Source organism: Hibiscus syriacus, unplaced genomic scaffold, assembly GCF_006381635.1.
Source record: "Hibiscus syriacus cultivar Baekdansim isolate YM2019G1 unplaced genomic scaffold, ASM638163v2 tig00013285_pilon, whole genome shotgun sequence".
In the NCBI taxonomy this organism is placed as follows: Eukaryota; Viridiplantae; Streptophyta; class Magnoliopsida; order Malvales; family Malvaceae; genus Hibiscus; species Hibiscus syriacus.
In genome coordinates this window covers 12,377-36,673 of record NW_024062299.1, presented here as the reverse complement: position 1 = coordinate 36,673, position 24,297 = coordinate 12,377, and the positions used below count along the sequence as shown (strand labels likewise).

General features: G+C 36.9%; 2 protein-coding genes and 2 pseudogenes across 2 annotated transcripts; 3 read left to right on the top strand and 1 right to left on the bottom strand.

Moving 5' to 3' along the window:
• Positions 1-4,088: 4,088 nt before the first annotated feature.
• LOC120205916 lies at positions 4,089-13,811 on the top strand (annotated as a pseudogene).
• Positions 13,812-13,877: 66 nt separating this feature from the next.
• LOC120205837 lies at positions 13,878-16,746 on the top strand (annotated as a pseudogene).
• An 866-nt stretch (positions 16,747-17,612) lies between these two features.
• LOC120205915 lies at positions 17,613-19,769 on the top strand. The gene is made up of 4 exons (XM_039205671.1): positions 17,613-18,398; positions 18,491-18,724; positions 18,817-18,908; positions 19,001-19,769. The coding sequence occupies exons 1-4, from the start codon at positions 17,757-17,759 to the stop codon at positions 19,608-19,610; spliced, it is 1,578 nt and encodes a 525-aa protein (XP_039061602.1). The 5' UTR covers positions 17,613-17,756; the 3' UTR covers positions 19,611-19,769.
• A 466-nt stretch (positions 19,770-20,235) lies between these two features.
• On the bottom strand, positions 20,236-23,830 carry LOC120205917 (nuclear transcription factor Y subunit A-3-like). Its single transcript, XM_039205672.1, is given in 8 exon segments — positions 20,236-20,761; positions 20,881-21,051; positions 21,286-21,323; positions 21,326-21,356; positions 21,446-21,558; positions 21,805-22,217; positions 23,416-23,548; positions 23,711-23,830. Coding segments are annotated over 6 exon segments (984 nt in total). The 5' UTR covers positions 22,100-22,217; positions 23,416-23,548; positions 23,711-23,830; the 3' UTR covers positions 20,236-20,425.
• Between the last annotated feature and the right edge of the window lie 467 nt (positions 23,831-24,297).

Here is a 24,297-nt window from a genome sequence, read left to right as displayed (position 1 = left end):
TAACAGCACCAAACGACAAAATGGCTGAGGTAATGTAAGTGATTTTTTTTAATTTTTAATATAGTTTAATTCGAGGATTATTTTTTCATCTTAGGTGAATTGAACAGTACCAACTTAAAGACGCCAGGTGTTCCACGCGTCTTGAAGCTAAATATGAAGACTCCACGACTGCATGTTGTCTTCAATAAAACCCTAGAAATGTACGACATATTCAGACCAATAAGAAGTCTAGTTCAAAAAATAATATAGTTGATACATTATATGAAAAAATAATTAACCCTATATAATTAACCCACAACCATATACATGCAAGGAAGCCCAATTAACCCAATGGGATAGTGGGACAAGAAATATAATTAAAAAATTAGGTTAACCTGTCAGAAATCGACAAGTCTTAGGAATTAGTTATATTTTTAATTGTTTAAATATAATTAACCCACTTGCTCTCGTGGGATCGAGTCTTACGGAGGACATTTCATAATTCGGAGGTCTTCTACGAAAGCTGCTCTCAACCTGGTGTTGGGGGCAGCCTACTATCTTACCTCCCCCTTACACCATTACATATGGAAACAAAAGACAACCATTTTTTCTTCTTCTTCTTCATATTTTGTCCTTATTGAGGCCCATTCATTATATTTCCTTTTGTATTTAGGCTTTATGCATTTTGTTCATACTTCACTTGCACGATGATTTTTAATGTCAGGTTACGAAAGTTGATGTTGAAACTGTACTAAAAATATATACCTTCCACTTAAACTTGATTCGACTCAAAAATATATACTCTCCATCCGATTTGATCTGACCTAACTCGAAGAGCATATTTCCTCTACTTAAGCCTGATATGACTCGAATTTTGAGAGTGTAAATCTGTTTCAACTTAATCTAACCCGACTTAAAATAAGAATTTAATTAAAAGAAACTAGAAAGAAGAAATATTATACCAATTTTTCATAAATTTTTATATATAAAAAGTTATACTATTATTTCCAAGAAAGGTCAGATTGAAGATTTTTTTATCTTTTATCTGAGCTCGACCTCACTCTATATAAAATCATATTTAAATCTTATTTAACTTTATTTTTTAAAAACTCGACTCTAATAAATTAGATTATGTCAAAATCGATCGATTTTATATTTCTTACCATCCGATCTACATATTATGTTTTATTATCAATTAATTAATCTTTTTTAAAAATATATATTTTTACTCTTCATTCGACTCTAATCCAATATTATTATATATAAAACTCAATCCTAATTTGACTCGATTTTTAAAAAAAATTAATTTTATCAAATCATATCTAAGTTAAATTATTTTATTTCGAGACTCGATATATCTTGAGACAGTGCTGTTTTGTGGGTAAGTAACTGGGCTTTCGATAAAGGGAATGGGGGCATAGGAGTGTATTCGGTTCGGTTCGATTTTTACTAAAAATTGAATCGAGCCGAAATAAAAGTTTTTTTTTAAAATTTAAACCGAAATAAAAATCGAATGGTTAAAAAATCGAATTATGTGAAATCGATTTTTTTGGTTCGATTCGGTTCGATAATACGGTGTTTTCGGTTTGATTTTGTCGATTTTTCAATGAAAACTTCACTTGAAACTATAAATTAAAAAAAATTATATATTCGGTTCTATATGGAACAAGTGAGTTCCATATGAAAAACTCGAACCGAACCGAATCAATAGAATCGATTCTTTAAATCAACCAGAAACTGAACCGTTTAAATGTAAACCCAAACCGAACCGGACCATTTTACTCGATTCATGTCGGTTTTTCGATTTTATCGATTTCGTTGCTCAACACTATAGGGCAATACATGTGTTTTAAAAAGTTAATCATATTTAAGTTATTTTTAAATTATAAAATATTAAGAATTGTAAAATGATTATAATAATTATTTCTCACATGAGCATAAACTTTGTACGAAGTAGAAGTAATTAAAAACTGATACTGCAAAGTAAAACTTTTAAACGATAATTTATAATTTCTAAAATAAAATGTATAAATAATCTTTCAATTATAATATATTTTTGTTGGATTTCGTTACTATAATGAGTTGGGAAAATATAAAATTTCCAAACCTAAGGTAGTAGGTGAAAGCGATTATATAAAGTGAGGCTCATGATTCAATCAGGACCCTCCATTTTTTCAACTGATTTTTAGAAATGGCCTACCTCTTACCAGCATTTGATGCCGACTTCACCACCCACCAAGCCATTCCTTTGAATCTCAGCCGTTGATTTTGCTGGTCTTGTCAACCGTTTGTTTTGTTAAAATTGTATTTCTTTTCAAATTTTCTGCTGTAATATTCAAGCAATTATCATATATATAAACATATTATTATTATTATTATTATTATTATTATTATCATTATTTATAGTTTTAAATCACCCAATATTTCAGTCATTATTAGGGATGGGTATGGGTCGGGTTGGGTCGGATTTTTGGTCCACCCGACCCGACCCGAGAACAAGAGAGCCTCCACCCGAGACCCCTACACGACCAAAACAAGGTTTCACCGACCCGACCCGAATATATGACATAGAAATCCGACCCTAAATAATAAAAAAAAATATTTTTATTCAATAAAAACAGTGACTTAATTGAAAAAAATTATATATAGAGGGGTATTATTATAATTATCCCTAAATATATAGGGTACAATTATATATTTTTTCCGGGTCGGATCGGATTTTTTTCACCCTAAACCCCGAATCCGACCCAAACACCGCATAAAAAAACCCGATCCGAACTCGAATTTATTTTAGAAAATCCTATCCGATCGGGTCAGATCGGGTCGAAACCCGTCGAGTCGAAACCCGTCGGGTCTGGTTTAAATGCCCATCCCTAATCATTATTATCAAATCATATTGTATTTATTGGTTGGTAATAAACGGTTGAAAATAAAAATTATAATATTTTAGCGTGGAGTTAGTTGAGTTTTTATGAGTTAATTGTACTCGCATCATAAAGTATAACTCTTACTTTAAATTGGTTTTTAATTTTTTGAATATTTTAATTTCATCCTTAAATTATAACTCTCATTCTAAATTGATCTCTAAAATTTTGATTATTCCAAATTCATCTAAAACTATCACCTTATTCTATATTGGTCCCCAATTTTTTGAATGTTTCATTTTCATCCCCAAACGTTTGAATGGGTTTGGGGGACATTATTGGAACATTCAAAAGTTTAGGGATCAATTTAGAATGAGATTCATAATTTGATGATGAATTTGGAATATTAAAAAATTTACAGACCAATTTAAAATTGGGTGGCAAATGTCAAAGGAAGTGTGGTTATTTAGTCTAAAATTAGACACGTTTCAATTTTTAATATCAATCATGAAATTTAAAAAATTTAAGATAATATATTAAACAATAATTTAAAATTATTATTATTATTTTAGTCTAAAATTTGATATATGATTTATTGATCGATTAATCAAATCAGGTATTAAAAAATATATATTGTAAAAACAATCTTTTTTTTAAATTCAATTTACAAACAAATATAATTTAACAAGACACTTATCTTAAAAGGGACTCACATAAAACTATATAAAACATTTTTTTTATTTCTCTCAACTCTAAATTACTTTATACTACTTATAATATTATTGATGAACAATCACTAATCTTTATTATCTTGTATAAATTATTTTATTTATTGAGTTTTTTTTAAGCTGACAAGTTTAATTTCCAATACTTTTAAAAGTAGATTAAATTTTTAATTAATATAATAACGACACATTGATAAAAGGACCAAAATAAAATAATACCCATAATTTTAGGATTGATATAAAATGTTTTAAAGTTTAAAAGATAATTTAGAATGGAAGCCATAGTTTAGGGATTATATAATATATTTTAAAGTTGAAGGACTAATTTAGAATGAGATCAATTTAGAGACGTCTTGTGTAATTATCTCAATAAAATATATGTTATTTTTTTTAAAAATTAAATATTATTCACAAGAAAGAATTAGAGGGGGAAAACACACACAAAAAATAGATGAATCCCTTATCTGTAAATAAACTAATGCAGCGAAGAGTCGACCCATGTCTTAATATATATATTTTCCATTTCTTTTTTCCAATTAAAGCTTGTCTCTTTCTTGCTCTACTGTATCATTTTGGACAGAGAGTTGCCTAGAGAGAGAAAGCAAAGTCGTCGTCCATAGAAAAAGAAAGAAAATATTTTCCATTTGATAAATGTATGAGTAAAGCAAAAACCATCTTGTCATTCTCAGGGTTCTTCCTTCAAACTTAAAAGAAATAAGAAAACCCCCCCCCATAAAGTTGAACTCTTTAACTTCCTCAAATAAAACAACCCAAATGCAGGAACCCATTTGAGAGCTGATTATCAGGATCTGATTCCCCACTCCAAGATCTCACCTTTTTGTTTTCACCCCATCTTTAGCTTGAAGTAAGTTCATTTATTTCTTGAGGATTTTTAGCATGCATTTTGTTTACATTTTATGTTTTGTCAATTTGGTGTTTCCCCCCCCCCCTTGATACTGAGTTTTGTGTAAATGGTTTTGGTTTGTTTTAATGCTTGAAGTTGGGCCTTTTGGGTGGAATCTGATCTGGGATGTATCTGATTTACTTCTGTGAATAATAGTGGGTTTCCATTTTTGTGCCAAGAGTTTACTTTTCTACGTGCATTTTTTTCCATCTGAGTTTTTAGATTGCGATCCATTTGTTTGTTTTTGGTAAGCGTTATAGCCCTAAATTAGTAGGGCCCCCCCTTTTCAATCTTTGGACTTATAAGTCATCACTAGGATGCCATCTTTTATTTGAAACATGAATTATTAAGGTTTCCTTGTTTGATTTACACATGTTGGGTTTAGTTTAGTTAGAATTTAATTTGTAAGTAAAATTGTTAGATAACATAATCTTATTTGGTATTTCTTAGCTCAATGTTTTTTTTATATGCTTCTTATTCCGGAATATGCTTTGTTGCTTTGAGGTCTTAGGAATGAAGTTTTGCTGATTTTGACACCGGCAGCAGCTTGTACTTGTGCTAGGAAATATATCTAAAGGGTTAGCCTAGGAAGTCTGTAAATATCTTAGAGAGGATGAAATCCAACATGCATCTTGATTATGCCGAATTCCAATTGTCACCAAAGCGCACACGGTGAGATATCATTCTATGACTTTGTATGTTGTTCTAGATTTTCTTTCTATTTACACTCATTGCTCTTATTTTCCTATTATCAGATGTGAATTGTTTGTTTCGAGCAATGGAAACACGGAAAAGCTTGCTTCTGGGTTAGTGAAGCCATTTGTTACTCATTTAAAGGTGGCGGAAGAACAGGCTGCATTGTTACTCCAATCAATTAAGCTTGAAGTTGAAAAGCGCAAAGATGCCGAGACTTGGTTCACAAAAGGAACACTTGAGAGGTTTGACATATTCAACATTTGTGGATTTTCTTATTATTTCATGCATTGTTTTTTGTTTTCATATTTTGATATCGTTCCTGCTTGTTTCTAGGTTTGTCAGGTATGTTAGTACACCGGAGGTTTTGGAGTTGGTGAACACATTTGATGCTGAGATGTCTCAGTTGGAAGCAGCTCGGAGAATATATTCTCAGGTAGTAATGGCCTTCTTCTCTTACCTGTGGCAGAAGCGTTGCTTTGTTTGATGCAGGTTAACTTTACATTTATGTTGAATATTGGAATCCTTTTGTTTCAGGGGGTCAGAGATCAGCCTTCTGGTTCATCAGGTTAGATTTTCTTATAACATGGTATTAGAGCTAAGGTTTGACATAATTGAATGTCCAAGAACTTATTTTCTTGTAACATGGTATTAGGGCTAGGATTTGTTATGTTTTCTTACGTACACATGATGTGGGCTTTTTAAGTGGTGCTCTACCACATCTGATAATCCTATATTTTAGAGCCACGTGTTCTTGTCTTGCTCCTGCAGCATGTTTTGTCAAGTTAAATTTTCTTGCAATTTGTTTTGTCAAGTCTGATATTGTAGCAACGTCTTCTACTGTGTTGCTGGAAATCTTTAGAAAGCTCGTTAAATGGTTCTGCTTTCTTTTCTTTAGTGATTGATGGATAAGCTCCTCATTTTTTCTATTTCCCCCTTCCTTTATAGCATGGCAGAATTTGATTGATAAGAGTTTTTGGTTGTTTGGGTGATTTAGGAGCCTTCTAAGTTCTGATGTTGTTGGTTCTCGGGTTGCTATGCTGCCATCTTTGTTAACTTTGCAAGTTATTTTGGTTCATCATTCTGCATTCTGTACGCATTCTAATTTGGTTTGAGATGGTACTTCACAATTTCAGTGATTTAATTTATTATTGATGATTATGCTTCCTTCAGTCAATCCACTTGATCTTGTGTTACAAATTCATTTGTATGGTTGAGTATGGCCTACAAAAAGTAGTTGAAATAGCTTCTGCTTTTTTGAAACAACAATTAATCATCATTCTTTTTGTAGCTCATGTTGGGATGTGCAGTATTTAGGTAAAATCTCAAGTTTATGATCTTGTGCCAATTGTAAGTCATTAAACTGACAATGTGTGGATAATTTGTGATAGGTGGGGATGCTGCAGGAATGGCAGCAGCTGCTGATGCAACAAAGTAACTATTTTCCTTTTTCTAGCTTTTACATATCATTGATGGTGTAACTTGTTTGGTTTAATTATCATAAATACAAACTTGTGGCTGTGGATGATTGTGACAGTCATGTACCATTTCACTTGCATGTCTGCAAATGTTAAGTTGCTTTATTTCGAAGCTTATATATGCTAGACAGTTTCTATGATTTAGGCATGGACTGTCAACGAGTTAATGATCATTTGTGGCTGACAATCAATGCATGATTACATGGTCAGTAAATCAAGGATAACCTGTCTTTTGATCTTTTCTTGCACTAGAAAGGTTGGAGTTGTTCGAGTAAAGTTTATATAGCACTAAACAAAACTGTTGAAATGTTTAAGTTTCACTCGAGAAATGAGCTAGTTGAATAAAGCTGTGGTCAAGAAATATTAATTTAGCTATGCAGAAAGTGGACGCTTAATGAATATTGCTGGAGTTGTTGCATTTGTTTCATAGAGACAAAATATTGCTTAATGAAAAATTTCTCTTATTGATTTGTTTTATTTCCAATTTAACAGGAAGGAGCTTTTAAGGGCTATTGATATACGTCTTAACGCAGTTAAGCAGGATTTGGCAATAGCTTTTGCACGTACTTCTGCTGCTGGTTTTAACTCCGAAACTGTGTCTGAACTCCAACAATTTGCGGATTGGTTTGGTGCTCATCGCTTGAAGTAAGAACTCTGGAACTCCTTTTGGTTGTGATGCTGTCTGTCTGTCTGTTTGTCAGCCTTGACTATTCTTCATTTTATCATGGGGGCCTGTGGTTTAGCAGGCCTTGGTTGAGTGAGACATTAGATTTTGCAGTATTTTGAACTGCATATCTCTATAAGTGAGAAATGAAGTTATTTCTTCATTTTGGTTGGGCCTGCTATGAAAACAGTGTGTGAATGGACAATATTTCCTTATGTTTGCTCTCAGATTTTGAGCGACTTTATCTTATGGATTTTGGTTAGTAAGAAGGAAAAGTAGATGAAAAATTTTCTTACCAAATGTCTAACCTGAAATATAAGAAAGGAGGTGGACACATTTAAACATTAGATCAAACAATTTCTCTGGTGTCCTCTTCCATTCCTACCAATTTGATGATATTCATCTGTTTTCCAGTTAAGTGTAGAAATTGCACATTGCCTGATCCCTTTCTGCTAGGACTCAAAAGGAGGGAAAACTAGCAACTCAATGCAGAATTAAATGTTTTTCAATTTGTCCTTTTCTCAAACCATTGCTCCACTCAAACCTCATTGATAAGTGTGTCTGGCGGTAACCATGTCTGACATGCTAGATTCAATATAGAAGTGTTTGGATTTCCGAGAGTCCAAAAGTGTCTTAACCATATCTGTTCAGTATGTTGGATGGTTTTCTTTTCAGTCAGGTTTTCAAATAAATATTCATTACATATGTTAGGATGAATAGAATAGTTGGAATCAACATAGTCCTTTGCAAAATGATTTTATGGTCCTGTTCAGAAAGTTACGACATCAAACCAAAATGTTTCAGGACAACATGGTTTTACTGTCCTTGTTGGAGCTGTTTCGAGTTATAATCATTGTTAGAAGGTTAGGGATCTACAGTTTGCCTGAAATGATAGTTATAACTGATCTAACTGCTAAGCTATTTTGAAAATGAAATCCTACTGTGCTTAGTTGCAGGCAACCTTCAGTGTAACTAGATGTCCTAAAATGACATTCCTTCTGTCTTTTTCTTTTTTCTATATAATTTTCTGCAACTGATAAATAGTCTGTTATCCCAGCAAATCTCGAGGATGCAGCTGTTGGGACTTGGGAGATAGAAAACTTGTGAAAATTATTTCTTTCCTTTTGAATATTTGGGTTTGGGAGCGATTGTTTACCCTGAGAAAGTGGGGTAGCAATAAGTAGATTTGAGGAATTACCACATGTCCACATCTGAATTTTCCTGAATCACGTGCCGCCGGATATTTTTCAATTAAGTTTGTCATATTTTCATTGTTAGGGGGAAAGTGGGCATTATGAATGAGTGTGTTATGGCCTAATTCCCTCAACTTTGAAGCTGACCTGGTAATTTAACTCAAAAAAAAAAATCTGTTTCATGTGATGATTGCTTACTCGTATGATAGTTTTAGCTATGTTACTCTAATTCGGGTTTGAGTTTCCTATACAGGTATATGTCGGACGTGGGTATATTCAGATTTTTAGGTCTTCGCTACCTATTTGGAGGATATACTGAAGGTTATATCCAGTGATGTGCAGCCGGGTGTAGTTGCACCCCACCCGCCCTGATAATTTCAAATTCCCATATATTTTAGATATTTTCTTTGTATTTTTTATTGATTATCTGTTTTTACCCCCTCTAAATTTTTATAAGTTTGTCCACCCCTAAAATATTATAGGTTTGCCCCCCAGCATAATATCTTGCGTCCGTCTCTAATCATATCCCTACACCCGTGTTATTAGCTTATGTGTTGGACATGGAGTCATAGTAATGTAGAGTTTCTAAGTTCCACCAATTTGTACTTAGTTTTCAATCATCATTTTTTTCTATATCGATACCAAGAAAATGTAGGTAATAATTATTTCTCAAGCAAGATTTAATATTTGTGCAGTGAGGCTTGCACCAAATTCACGTCACTATGCCAGAGAAGACCGGAACTGATTAGCCAATGGAAGCCAGGTGTTGATGATCAAGTGGTCAGAGCATCATGGGAATCTGACATGTCAATTGATGACCCCAATGAAGATCAAGTTGGGTCCCATGTTAATAGCAGGTCCCAGCAACCTTCGAAAATTAAGCACCAAGAACAACTACAGCCAAACACTATGCTGAACCAGCACCATATAGACCAATCAAAGCCAGCCGTATCTCATCAACCAAAGCTCTCAAGTACTACACAACAATGTTCTCAAAATGAAAACAACGAAGAAGAGAAGAAGAGGAGGGACCAAAGGAGTCATCGCCTAGTCAAATCAGTCAACCTGCTAGGCGGCTTAGTGTACAGGATAGAATCAGTCTCTTCGAGAACAAACAGAAGGAGATCTCAAGTTCTGGAGGCAAACCCATCGCTGTTGGCAAATCCGTAGAACTGAGAAGACTTTCATCCGATGTATCAACTGCATCTGCAGTTCCTGAAAAGGCCGTGTTGAGAAGATGGAGCGCTGCTAGTGACATGAGCATTGACTTGGGTAATGACAAGGATGCTAATACGGATAGTCCTTTGTGCACGCCTTCCTCATTTTCTGTGTCTCAATGTAACAACTCCTTGTTTCAAGGTTTATCTGAGGATAAGGAACGAAAAGATGAGAAGGATTTGAGTGACAAGGTAAGTTCAGTTAAAGTTGAACCTAAGAGCGTGCCTGGTAGAGCTGCTGATTCTGGGTTGAAAGATCAGGGTGAAGTGCAAGCACAGCTAGCTAATAATCTTTTGGGGAAGGAAGGTGATGCGGGGTTGAAGGGGCCAATGAATTGGAAGGCTCCATCAGGATCTCAGAACAGCCACTGTCAGTCTTTTACAGGTAAGTCAGAACAGGTTGAGTTGGGTGATCAAGTGGTTTCTCAGGAAAAGGTTAAGGGTTCTTTAACAGGAGAGAGGGGAGGTTCAGAGGTTCAGTCTCAGACTGTTCCTGGTCGGACGGCAATTGTGGGTGTTAAAAAACAACACGCTTCTCAGTTCCCAAATGCAGTATTTGCAGATGCTGTGGTGGATGATACTCCTGAGGGTGAATTAAAGAATAGATTGGAGGCTCGAGGGAAAGATCAATCAGTATCGCAATCGCGTTTTAGGGCTCAAGGCCACTCCCGAGCATTATCAGGACAGTTTGAAGGTGGTATCAGACTAAAACTAAGGAGGCTCAATATAAAGGCAGTGAAGGTGATCAGTTTGTTCCTCAGCAACAGTGGAGATCTTTTAATGGGGAAGTTGAGGTAGTGGGAAAGAAAGACTTAGTATCATCTGAGAAACAAATAAGCAAAGTTGATAATTCTGGAGTCCGTGAATTTCCAGTAGGTTCTGAACCGAGCAAGAAGCCACAGGGTAGGAAGGACGAAGGTGGGTCTGTTTATGCAAATAAAAAGTCCGTTTTTGGTAAGACGGATCCTCAGAGTGAAGAGAGTGTAAGTGCCCTGATGGTGCCGGTAGATCAAACTCAGAGGATAAGGCAGTCAAGGGGAAACCAAGAGCTGAATGATGAGTTACAAATGAAGGCAAATGAACTTGAAAAGCTTTTTGCCGAGCACAAACTTCGAGTTCCTGCTGATCAATTCAGTTCTGCAAGGAGAAGCAAGCCTGGTGATGCACAGATTGAACCGGAACCAAGCTTAGAGTACAAAAAACCAGCAACCATAGATGACACAAAGATGGCCGACAAAAACTTGATTCCTGAATCAATAGGTAGTTCGAGTAATATGGCTAACTTTTGTACTCCTCCCACAAAGATGGTAGATAACCAGAAAATTTCTGCTAGTTTGAGGCGGAGTATCACCTTTTCAGATGACTCTAGAGGAAAATTTTATGAGAAGTACATGCAAAAGAGAGATGCAAAGCTGAGGGAAGAATGGGGTTCAAAACGGGCTGAGAAGGAAGCCAAATTGAAGGCTATGCATGATAGCCTTGAGCAAGTAGAGCTGAGATGAAGGCCAAATTTTCTGGTTCTGTGTCTAGTGCTCGTCGACGAGCAGAGAAAGTGAGGTCATTCGATTTTCGGTCACAGAGGGAGCAGGTATCTCCTATTGCATTTAGGTTTTCGGGAAATAAATGCCAAAATTCGTAACTGGTAGAACTGATCCTTCTTTTTTTAAAAATTTCCCTTAAGTTTTGTGAATTTGAAAACTTGTGATTGAATTATTTATTACTAATTTTGATAAGGTTATGCATTTGGCAGCATTCAATAAGTTCCATTCAAAGTGAAGACAATCTTTCCGAGTTTCCTGATCAGAAGTACTCTGAACACGATAGAACATATAATGAGACATCTTTTGTCGATGGATCTTCTAGGACCTTCAACAATAAGAAGCATATTCCAAATAGAAATGTGTCTTTAACCACTCCTCGCACCACAGCAGCTACGGTTCCACGCTCTGCTGCCAAAGTTTCAATTCCCAGTAACGGAAGGCGGAGAGTGCAATCCGAAAATCCTCTTGCACAGTCAGTTCCAAACTTTTCTGATCTTAGAAAAGAAAATACAAGGCCCTCTTCTGGAGCTAGCAAGACAACTTGCGACTCCCAAGTGAGAAATTATGTTCGGAGCAAGAGTTCCAAACAAGAGCTTGCACTTGGCAAGGATGACGAGCATCAACGGTCTCAGTCCCTTAGAAAAAGTTCTGCTAGTCCTGTAGAATATTCTGATTTGTCTGCCTTAAACTTGGATGGCATTGTTTCGGCACCTTTGAAATTTGATACAGAGCAGATGGGACAGAGCTTAAATGACAAAATTTTGAACAATGTGGAAGCACAGCCTTTTCTCAGGAATGTTAATGGTATAGGTCCTGGTGCTGGAGTAAATATTGCAAAGCTAAAAACATCAGAGGCATCTGAGGTTCCAAAAGACGAAGAGTCTGATGACGAGCTAACATTTGAAGCAGATGATTCCATGGATATGGCAAAAGAAGATGAAGAGGACGAGCTTGAAACTAGAGCAGTTAATGATTTTGCTGACATGGAAAATGGAACGGCAAGACTCAGCCAGGAATCTGACAAGTTGGACAATTCCAGAGCAGAGAATGATGATTCCTTGAGGTCTCTATCTCAGGATGACCCTGTATCAGTTGTTGTGCTGCCTGCTGCAATACCCCCCACTTTCCATCTTGCAGCATCCTTCCAAGATTCACCGGGCGAAAGTCCCGTGTCATGGAATTCACACATGCATCATCCATTTTCTTATCCCCATGAAACTTCAGATATTGACGCTCCAATGGATTCCCCATTGGGAGCCCTGCATCTTGGAATTCTCACTTGCTTGGTCAAACAGAGATGGATGCAGCTCGAATGAGGAAGAAATGGGGAAGTGCTCAGAAACCTTTTCATGTTGCTAACGTAACCCATAATCAGTCACGTAGGGATGTAACGAAAGGGTTCAAAAGGTTGTTAAAATTTGGACGGAAAAGCCGTGGGACAGACAATTTCGTGGACTGGATCTCAGCTACAACTTCTGAAGGAGATGATGACACAGAGGATGGAAGAGATCCTGCCAATCGATCATCAGAAGATTTGAGGAAGTCAAGAATGAGATTTTCGCTAGGCCACCCTTCTGATGATGGCTTAAATGAAAGCGAGTTTTTCAATGATCAGGGTAATTAATTTGATTGTTTCCGTTGCATGTTAATTACCTTATTCTTAGCATATTCATTGATTGTTTTATTTTTCCATCTGTTAATTAATTTGAACTTTCATTGATTGCATGCATGGTTTAATATTATTCCATGTCGGTTTCCAAAATTTATGATACATGCATGCAAACATTTTAAATTTATTTTTGGCTTGCTCATTGAATTTGATGATGCATGCTTCTTTTCTTTGTTACAACTTCTCCGTTTCCTTTTTTGTATATATGAACCTGATTTGAAAGTTGAGTCATTGATGGTCCCTTGCAGTTCAATCGCTAAGTACTTCTATTCCATCACCACCCGCCAACTTCAAATTGAGGGAAGATCATATGTCAGGAAGCTCCATAAAAGGTGAATCATTGTTCATGTTAATATACTTATCTGATGCTTCTTTTTTCTTGATAGTAATTCATGAAGGCATCCTATTGAACAAATGTTGCCTTCTCATAGATTGTCGGGTGTCGGCTTGACCAATCCCTTTCATTTCCAAGGCTGGCTCTATGTGATGCCAGACAATGTCCTGTCAAAAGCAAATACTTCATCTTGAATCATGTACTACATGAAGCAATAATGGATAGATAGATAAGTTTGTATGAAATGAAGTCAATGCTGTTGATGATTATCTTGAAACTTCTCTTCTTGAGCAATATTTTAGAACTTAAGTACCATTGGACTAATCCTTGATTTACGTATTGGAGAAACTGTCATGAATATTCAGAAGAAACTTAATTTGTTCTTGTGTTGTATTCGAGGTTTTTATTTGTAATGGTAATTTTGCAGCACCTCGTTCATTCTTTTCGCTCTCAGCATTTCGAAGTAAAGGTAGCGATTCGAAGCCTACATGAAGTTTGTCTGGGGAAAGTCCAGGACTGCTCGAAATCATCTTAAAACAATAGGGTCAAAAGGATCACATATAAGGTACAAATGCTTGGGGTAGGCATGACAAAATGAACAGTATCACACCGAAAAATGGGATATGTAAATCTTCAATTCGTAGAGCCTTGTGGCCTTCCTGCTGATCTCTTAAGTAGTTTCCTATAGTTGTGATCGAACAAGAAATCACCTATAGTGGTAATCCAGAGCCATTCTTTTTTCCATTTCATTTGCTCTTGCCTTGTGATGGAGTATATGTATATCAAAAGTTGAACTATGTATTGAAACCAGAGTTATTGACAATACAATGTAACAGAAAAAAGAAAACTACCTTTTTTTTTAATCTTAGTAGCAATTGATACCATACTCCCTTTTGGTTTTGTTTTCCAGGATAAAAGTAAATTGTTATTGATTTATTTTTGTAGATAGAAATATGTTGGTGGCGTGCAAAGCTATATATGGTTGTACTTGTATGCATCAGGTTCTCATATTCTACCATGGGATAAAGTAATTTTCAGACCCTGGACTTGATAACTTTCTTAACTTGGTTCCTGTATTTTTGTTGTCCACATTGGTCCATGAACAATATATTCTGAGAGAGTCGCTTCATCAAATTAGGGGATTAATGTGAAAATTTATGGATCAACTTGTGAAAAGTTATCGAGTTTAGAGACTAAATTTATCCATTCAACCATTTTCACTCCGGTTGCAGCTTGTGTTGCTGCCAATGCCCATGATTTCATATATGATCTTCCACTAGGATACGATACTCAGGTTGACAACCGAAACCATACTTCGAACATCCGTATTAATGAACTTGTTCAATGTACGTGGTTTTCCACACTTGTTCTGATTTTTCGGCCTCAAAAAATAGATTCGCAGGTGGGAGCCAAAGGAACTCAGTTATCAGGTGGTCAAAAGCAGAAAATCGCTATAGCTCGTGTGTTGATTAAAGATCCTAGAATCCATCTCTTTAATGAGCCTATCAGTGCCCTGGAGGCCGAAGGCAAGGCAGTTGTCCAACAAGCAATTGACAAGATTTCGAAGGGGAGAACAACAATGGTCATTGCTCACATGCTAGCAACGGTAAGAAATGCTGATACCATTGCTGTTATCGCTAATGGATCGGTTTCTGAGGCTGGTAGCCATCAGCATCTAATGAAAAGAGAAGGGGAGTATTATAAACTTATCAAGCATGCTTCTGAAGCAGTTTCAAACCCTGAACTGAGACCGCCATATGAGAACTCAGCCTATGAAGCACCAAGATCGCCGTATGAGTACGATATTTCACGGTCAAAGTACTTAAAGTCTATCCATGTGGTTAATCAAGTTGATGAGGAACTACAAAAGAAAAAGCCTAGAGAATATCGAATTTCGAAGATATGGTCTCTACAACGACAGTTACTCATCACACTTTTACTCGGGTTTTTTCCGGGTATCAATGCAAGTGCTATTCTCTTCATTTTCCCGCTGTTTTTAGGCACAGCTCTTCAAGCTTACTTTGGTGACACTCCACAAGAGTTGAAGAAAGAAGTTAACAAGCTCGCCTTAGCACTTGTTGGCCTAGGCTTTGCTTCTATAATTACCTTGATTGGACAACAAGGTTTCTGTGGTTGGGCTGGAACAAAGCTGACACTAAGGGTGAGAGACCTCTTATTTCGTTCGACACTAAAACAAGAACTGGGCTGGAACAAAGCTTCCGGTGCAATTTCAAATATAAAGACGGTGGCAACATTTTCTTCACAAGAAGAGAGAGTTAAATCCTTTGATAGAGCTTTATCCGATCCTAGGAAACAATCAGAGAAAAGGTCACAACTTCTAGGCCTCACACTTGATTTCTCTCAAGGTGCCATGTATTGTGCATACACTTTTACACTTTGGTATGGTGCCTACCTTATGAAACATGGCCATACCGGTTTTGGTGATGTATATATAATCTTTCTCATTCTCGTGTTAAGCTCGTTTTCAGTTGGAAAACTATCAGGTCTTGCACCAGACACCATCAGGGCAGCGACAGTGATACCTTCCATGATCGATATCATCGACCGGAAGCCACTGATCAGTATCTTCCGAGATGAAGGTAGAATAATCGAACGGCTGAAGTCATTGGATATCAAATTGAAAATGGTGACATCTGCTTATCCATCTAGGCCTCAAGTGATCGTGTTGAGGGACTTTTGTTTAAATGTCAAGGGTAGTAGCACGGTGGCATTGGTAGGAGGAAGAGGGTTGGGGAAATCGACAATGATATGGTTGGTACAAAGGTTTTATGATCCAAATGAAGGGAAAGTAATGATGGGAGGCATAGATTTGAAAGAGCTCAACTTGAAATGGTTGAGAAAACAAATAGCCATGGTGGGTCAAGAGCCAGCTTTGTTTGCAGGGAGTATAAGGGAAAACATCATATTCGGGAACTCGAATGCCTCATGGGATGAGACCGAAGAGGCTGCAAAGGAAGCTTACATTCACAAATTCGTTAGTAGTCTCCCCAAAGGCTATGAAACTCAGGTACTGTCTAACTTGGAATGCAAGTTAACCACTTCTAGACACGTAATCGGCATTAAGTTCGAGTCACACCATACGCTCGATTAACCGATAAATAATTTCCCTTTTTCTTGCTAAACAGGTTGGGGAGAGCGGGGTCCAGCTGTCAGGCGGTTAGAAACAAAGGATAGCAATACCAAGGGCCATACTGAAGAAACCGAGGGTGTTGCTTCTAGACGAAGCAACCAGTGCCCTGGACTTGGAATCTGAGAAACATATCCAGGATGCACTAAGAAGGGTTTCGCAGAGTGCCACCACAATCATAGTAGCATACAGGCTTTCCACGATCCGGGAAGCCAATACCATAGCCATCGTCGAATACGGCAGCCATGAAAAACTTTTAGCCCACCATGCTGACGGTGTCTATGCTAGCTTGGTCCGAGCCGAAAGAGAAGCCAATGCCTTTGCTTGAGATAGAGCCTATTTCAGTAACTTAATCTGAAAGAATCTGTCATTCATACACTTCTCATTAACCTTAAATGGCATTAAAGGTTAACACATCATAGACTTCACAAAAATGTCTTGGAATATATTTAGAATTTGGTTAGATGGTCTTGTCTAAGTTCCACCTACCTAGAGATAACTTGAAACTAATATGAAACTAATCCCTCTTAACTTATGTAAAGACTAAGTTATCTGGATTTATGGGATGGAAAAAATGAATTTCATACATTTCATGACAAAATTAGAAAGAAAAAAAAAAAGAAATAACGAATGTTTTTATTGACACATAATTACAATTAAAAATTCGGGTTTAATCTAATTAATTCATACAACGAACATAAATTTCGAATTCTAATATTTACTATCCATTTATGAAAAAATTCTTTGAAATCAGTCAAATATTCTATATTTATATGTATTTTCTTTCAATAAGGATGAAAATGGTGGAGTGTTTTCCAAGACAAATATGTTAAAATAATGTAAAGGAGAGATGGGTCTATGATTACAAGTAGTGACGTGAAAACTTTTGCATTCAAAAGCATGAGTGGTCTTAATCAAAGCAATAAAAAGTCATAATTTGCACCGAACTTTAATAAAGTTTTTCTGTCCACTAAAATATGATTTAAAACCATGGGATGGAAATTAAGAGGAAGAAGATGACACTTGGAATACCCTTACCTTCCATTAAAAACTCCATTCTTTCTACTTGTAAAAGGAAATGCGAGCATGGAAACTGACCCACCACAAATGTCACCTTTTGGAAATAACAGCATAATTGTCTTCAAAATGTTTTGAAAAGTCTTACATGTAAACATGTCTCTTGGCTTTTAAGCCAAGGGATATTGATGGTAACGTGCCTGCCATGCAAAGCTATAGATGGTTCTTTCGAGTCTGCAACAATGGCAACTTTCTGTCATTTGGTTGAAAGCCTGAAACTGTAGTGTCTTACGTGACGAAAAAATTTGCTGCAGCTTTCGGTTTCAAAGCATGGCATCGCTGACACCAGGGGTGTTGTTGAAGCTTCTTCAGAGTATGAATTCGAATGTGAAAGTTCGAGGTGAATATCGATCGATTCTCCTGCAAGTGATCAGCATTGTGCCTGCTTTAACAGGATCTGAATTGTGGCCTAACCAAGGTTTCTTCATCAAAGTATCCGATTCCTCGCATTCGACGTATGTTTCCCTGTCGCAGGAAGACAACGAGTTAATCTTGAACAACAAGTTACAGCTCGGTCAGTTCTTCTACGTCGAGAGAGTCGAATCCGGGACCCCGGTTCCTATCCTTGTTGGTGTCAGGCCAGTTCCCGGAAGGAACCCTTTCATTGGCAATCCCAAGGATCTGATGCAGATGCTGGTTCCATCAGAGAGTCCGGTGTCGATAGATAACGAAGGAAATAGTATCGCTTCGAAGGCGAAGGAGCCAGTGGATGCGAGAGAGGAGAGTCCCAGAAAGAAAATCGTTATCAAAGAGGAAAAAGCAAGTGTTGCATCGAGATACATGCAGGGTGTTTCGCCATCGAATCCAAAAGCAAGTGCACCAGATTCGAATAGCAATGTCAAAAGCATTGAGAATGAGAATGGTGTTGCGGGTAAAAAGACAAAAAGCAAGCAACAGGAGCCTAAAGGTCAGGTAAGATTCTTGTTCGACATACGTTAGGACAGTAATGCATATACTATGTACCAAGTACCAAGTTATGACAATCTCGAGTTTTAGCATTACAGACACGACCGACAAGTCCTCGTGGTAGGCTGGAGGTGCCGGTTTCCAAGCCTGAGGTTGTTGCATCCAACACAAAGGAAACTATGGTGCCTCAGAAGAGCGCATCTTTAAAACGTTCTTCGAGTAAACACGAACAAACGGACTCGAATTGTTTGGGGAACAACAAAGAAAAGAGTACTTCAGCTGAAACAGGTTCATGGAACTCTCTGCCAACAAGTCTCTTGAAGCCAGGAAAGGTCTATATACAAACAAAACTGAAAGATTTTTACGTTTTAACTCTTCAAGGAAGTATTCAGTTCTCACATTTTAACAATCCTTTTTTCACAAGGGAATGCTCAGAAGAAGAAATCTAGCTTCTCTGGTTGCAGCAGAGGCTCAAAGGGAAGCATCTATGGCAGCAAATCTTGTCAAATGTCTTAGGTAAGCACATTTTTTCGGACTTGAAATTCTCTTAAAAGAATGGAGATTTGAATGCTTAGATGTATGTAACAATGATTTATGTCTTGTTCCAGCATGTTTTCCGATCTATGCTCTGCCGCCTCACCGGAGAACCCTCATCTGTCACTCTCCAAGTTCTTCGCCCTCCAACAGCTAATCGACCAACCGAGTGTGGCAACACATAAAGATAAACACCCTCAATTATCTAATCTTCCATCTATGATAGACACAGAAAAGTCAAACAAAAAGAAAGGTATAATCCAGGAAAAAAGATCATCAAAGTCCACCAAGTCTTTAGTACAGTTGAGTGGAGCCGAGAAGCTCGAATGGGCCAAAGGAGATGGTGCGAAAGACATAAAAGAACTGAGAGAAACCTTGGTGCATGAAACCAGAACTTGGTTTTTGAAATTCCTAGAGGTGGCATTGGATGTCGGATTTCGGGTCGATTCCCAGGAGAAGAAAGGGAAAACCGGTACGGGGCGGTTGACGGAACAGGACAACCACATTGCTGTCACACTGTCACAACTCAAATATGCGAATGAATGGTTGGGAAAAGTAAGAAACAGTTTGAGCTCAGACAACAATGGAATGATGGAAACTGTTGAAAGGTTGAATCAAAAGGTCTATACTTGTTTGCTTAGCCATGTCGGCTCGGCAGCCTCGGCTCTCGAGAATCGACCTTGATCGCAGTCGATTCACAGTGAAAAGGGTACGACTTTACAACGTTTAAGTCACCTGGGGTTTGTAATAACTTAACAGTTTGGGACATATATTTAAGATCTGGTTTGATTTATAGTCAGCCATTGTGTATAAAACAATAAACTCATTGAAGCTTTCCTTCAATCCAGATTGTTATTTTTAACTTTCAAGTGGCTGCAATCAAATATTAAACGGAATAGTTACTTGATCTGATATAATAACATTTTAGTCCTCAAAATTTATATATTCTATCAATTTAATCCTAATTAAAAAATTTAATAAGTTTCTTTCTTCTATTGCATTATATTTTTTATTTCTTCATATATAGTAAAGAACGACCAATGAAGATTGCACCAAGGCACAAATTTCATACTAATGCAAGAGACCTCTCATGCAAAGATTGTAAATTGAAAACAGCAACCCAAATATGAAGAAATAAAACATCATGCATAGTCTATTTCATTTCCAACATGCATGCATGAAGCAATGGCATATCTTGGAATTGAAAAGGCACGATCTAATTGTCAAGCCATGCATTTTTATATTGTGTTTTAAATAATACCACCAATTCACCAAGTTTCTTCAGAACGGAAACATAAATGGTAAAAAACACAGCATGTTTACGAGTCCTTGGTAAGAGATTACCAATATGTCCATGGTTTTGAAACAGTCTATGCTGACAGGAGAAAGTAAACTAGAACAGCAAAGTAAATAGAGCCAAGGATGACTTCCCATGGGAACAAAGCAGACGCTTCTTATACGCGAGACTGCTCGGATGAGTATTTGTTAACTCGTCTATCTTAGAGATGATGATGGATGTTTCCACCACCTTGCATATCAGCAGCATGACCGGGCATGGGTCCACCAACGTGAGAAGGATAGGCGGAGAACCTGAAATCCAGATGCTGGAACATTTCATCATTGGAGGCAGTTGTGACATTGGAGCGAGAGGTAGTTGAAGCAGCATCTTTGTAGTTTTCCAACTGATGAACTTTGGATTGGGAGATATACATGTCTACACTGTTGCTTGTAGGAATACTGTTTGATTCCTGGAGTTTCTTTGTGTTGAGAAATCGCCCACCGCTTCCTCTAGCTCGTTTTAAAGCATGAAGATGTCGAGATTCATGCAGGTACGGCTGCAAACATTAAAAAGAACTTCTCAGGTAATATCTTTGTTAGCCAAATAACCAGACTATCATCGTAGGAGAAGTTGCTATTCCCATGCAGCAAGAAGGAAAAACTTGAAGCAACATACCTTTCGAGCTTTGATGAGTTTGTTTTGAGCCTCAAGTTTTGCACGATTCTGTCTTCGCCTCAGAATAGCCTGATATTGCTTTGCATTAACATAGATAGGTCCATCTTGTGTAAGCTCCAGAGGCAGTGGAACACGAGCAGGGAGTACAGCCATCGTACGAGGTTGAATCTGCTGGCAATACAATGACAAATATCTCACAAATGGATAACAAATAAGACATGTTTGTCTGGTCATACATAACAAAGGTATAATTGACTCCCGAATAAATCATTTATGGTGTTAAACAAGATTTCAAAAGCAACTAGCCCCTTCTCCATGAACCGGTGTCATGCTAGAGTGAAGTGCTCACCATCAAATAGACATAAATGCAACATCGGGACATAACAAAATCAAAATGATTCTTACCATAGCTTGCGGAGCATAAGGAGAAGCCACACCGCTGAATATGGATCAGCATAAGGGAGCGGAATGTGAGCCTGCAGCACAGAAGATCGACATCCAAGACTATCATGCAATCTACAATACATAGCAAACAAACCACAAGAGTAGCTAACTAATAACTTACAATTGATTTGTTATAGTCAACTTGTGAAGGAGCGAGCCCATATTCCTGAGTTCCCATTGAGAAGGCTAATTTAGCATGACCTCCAACAAGCTTCCTGTGCGCTTCACTTCCTCCTGAGCAGATGTAAAAAACAGCTAATCAGATTTACCCAGTGACAAGAAAAAGAAAAAGAAATCCCATTAATTTAACATATGAAATACTAAGATTTTGTTAATGGAAGGCTCTGACACTGTTGTAAGAAATTTACAAGTTGGAGATGACTTTAAAAGAATCCAAAATATATATTGAGAGAAAATAAATCACAAAGATCAATCATTATCCCACACTAATATTTAGGGGTATTGGGGAAATATAGAGACCTGATGATGCTGAAATTAAACTTTGCTCATTAAGAGTGCTATCACCAGCACTAGCCACTTCAGCATAAGATTGACAAGTCGATTGAGTTGATGATGTGTCCTGGTCCTGGAACTGAAAACTTAGCTGCTTGGTGTTGTTTAAGTATCGAGGCAGAACTCCCATCTTCAGGCTTAAACTTTCGGACATATTTGATTGCTGGACGTGAGATCCAGTTGAGTTTTCCCACAATGGGCAGCCAACAACATATGTGCACGTCGAGTGAGAACTGACAGCGGAATCCTTTTTGTTTTGCATTGTTGTAAAACTACTGTTCCGAAATATCTCGACTTAAGAGTAAGCTCAAAAGGATCTTTGAAAGCGTTGAGAGGAAATCTTCGCTGTATTTGTTAGTCAGCTCATATACATCAGTGACTTAGCATAAAACCATATCGCTTCTTTCACAAGGTATTCCTTAATTTCAGACTTCAACAGATAAGGAAGAACTGGAACAAGTATGGAAAGCAGTTTAACCTTTAAATCAACCATGCTGTACTGCCAAATTTAGATATAAAATATTTATTGGTGGAATAGAAGGCTCACTAGGACAACCGTGCACATTCATTGACAGTTAGAGCCATAATTATTATATACATAAAGAAAACTGCATAAGTTACTCACGCCCCATTGTAATTCATCATCTGATAATTGATTAGACAAGAAGTTTAGAACAAATCTTGTTTTGAGGTGATAATGCCTCACCAAGCATGGAAACTATTATGTAAAAATTAAGATAAAAAATGATTTTTCGTTTTCCCTTGATTTCAGATTTTTATAAAGAAAAAGAATTCCGATATTGAATTATTATCTAGTATGTATTAGAATTTTAGAAAATTATCGGGGAGGGGGGGGGAACCCTTCAACTTTCTATTTACATTTTGGACTTGAATCAACATACTGTAACAAACAAGGGGGCTTTAGATTCGAGTCTTCCTGTTGTGACAAACAAAGGGCTTTTAGATTCGAATCTTCGTGTTTCGACAAACAAAGGAGCGTGTGATAAATCAATATCCGGACATGTATGCACTTTAGCGAGAGTTATGTGGATTACTACTAACTAGTAATCCTTTTCGTTATTGCCAACTAAATCGGACAATAATCAACTTTAAAATGAAAAGAAAGAGATGAAGGAAACCATTACATTTTCAAACATCACAAAGCAGCAACTTTAAATCACAAGCATATCTTCTCAGTTATGCTAAAGAAACAGCAAGTGAAATGTATGATCCAAAAATACCAAAATTACCTATAACTTACCCCCAAGATCATAATGGCAGATGAAGTTAAATGGATTCTTGTTCAAATAAGCTCTACAAAATCTCAAACACAAAAGTTTTCCATGCATGCAAATCTAATCAAGTGAATTCTGACCTACCATCCCAGGATCAAAATACAACCAAATCCAGAGCCTTATAAGCTTATAGACACAACAATGAAATTTCTAAACATATATAGAAAGATACATACATATATAAGTACTAGATAAACTAACAAAAACAAAGTGCAATAATCCCAGAAGAACTAAAAACAAGTGAAAAAACACAAAGAAAGGAAAAGGAAGAAACATGATATACCTTTGGAATTTTGATGAAATGGAAGACAAACAACACTAGTGAGCATTGTTCTATTCCATCTACTAAGCTTGAATTCTGTGCATGTCGCCCTTTTCCTCTCTTCCAAACAAAATAAATAGAAAACCGCGTCCTTCTGTTTCATAAAAAACGTTCTCTTGTCAGTCTTGGATCCTTTCGTTTTCATATAAACCCAAAAAAAAATCCGCTTGGATAGTACTGTTTACATATCTTATGGAAACCCCATTTTAAAAGAATGGAATGAAAAGGAATGATCTTTTCAAGTTCCGGAACTCACCAGTCACCACCGTTAGCTCTCCTCCACCACCACAAACCGTCAGCACCACCCCCACCAGCGTCGCTTCAGCCACTTAAAAATAGCAGTTTCATTGTTGCTTTTCAAGGTTTGGTTTTAAATATTTTTTTGGCGTGTTCTGCCAAGGTGTAATAAATTGACGGATAAACCACAAAATAGTCACCAAAACTTTTGGTCTCTTATATTTTAGTTACTGAATTTATAAAACTTGAATTCGAAGAGACTTTCAAAGCTCTTTAATATGGGAACTTGTAAAAGAGAGCATAAACATGAAGTATTTTAAAATTCAGAACTCATTCCATCTTAGTTGGCTCAATTAATGACTATTTGTGTAGGTTACCCTAAATTGCTTTCTGCAATGTAATCTTCTCTCAGCAAGGCAGGAACTGTTGCATACATCATTTTCACCAGCAATTTTTTCACGCTCAATCAGATCGCGTGCAGCTCTACTCCCTCTCTTTTTCGTTGAGAATAATTTGTTTTAGCAAATTGCACTTAAGACTATAAGTTCATTCATCGAAAGTAAGTTTTAGCATGAATAAAGTTAAATGATGGCTTGGTGCAGTTAA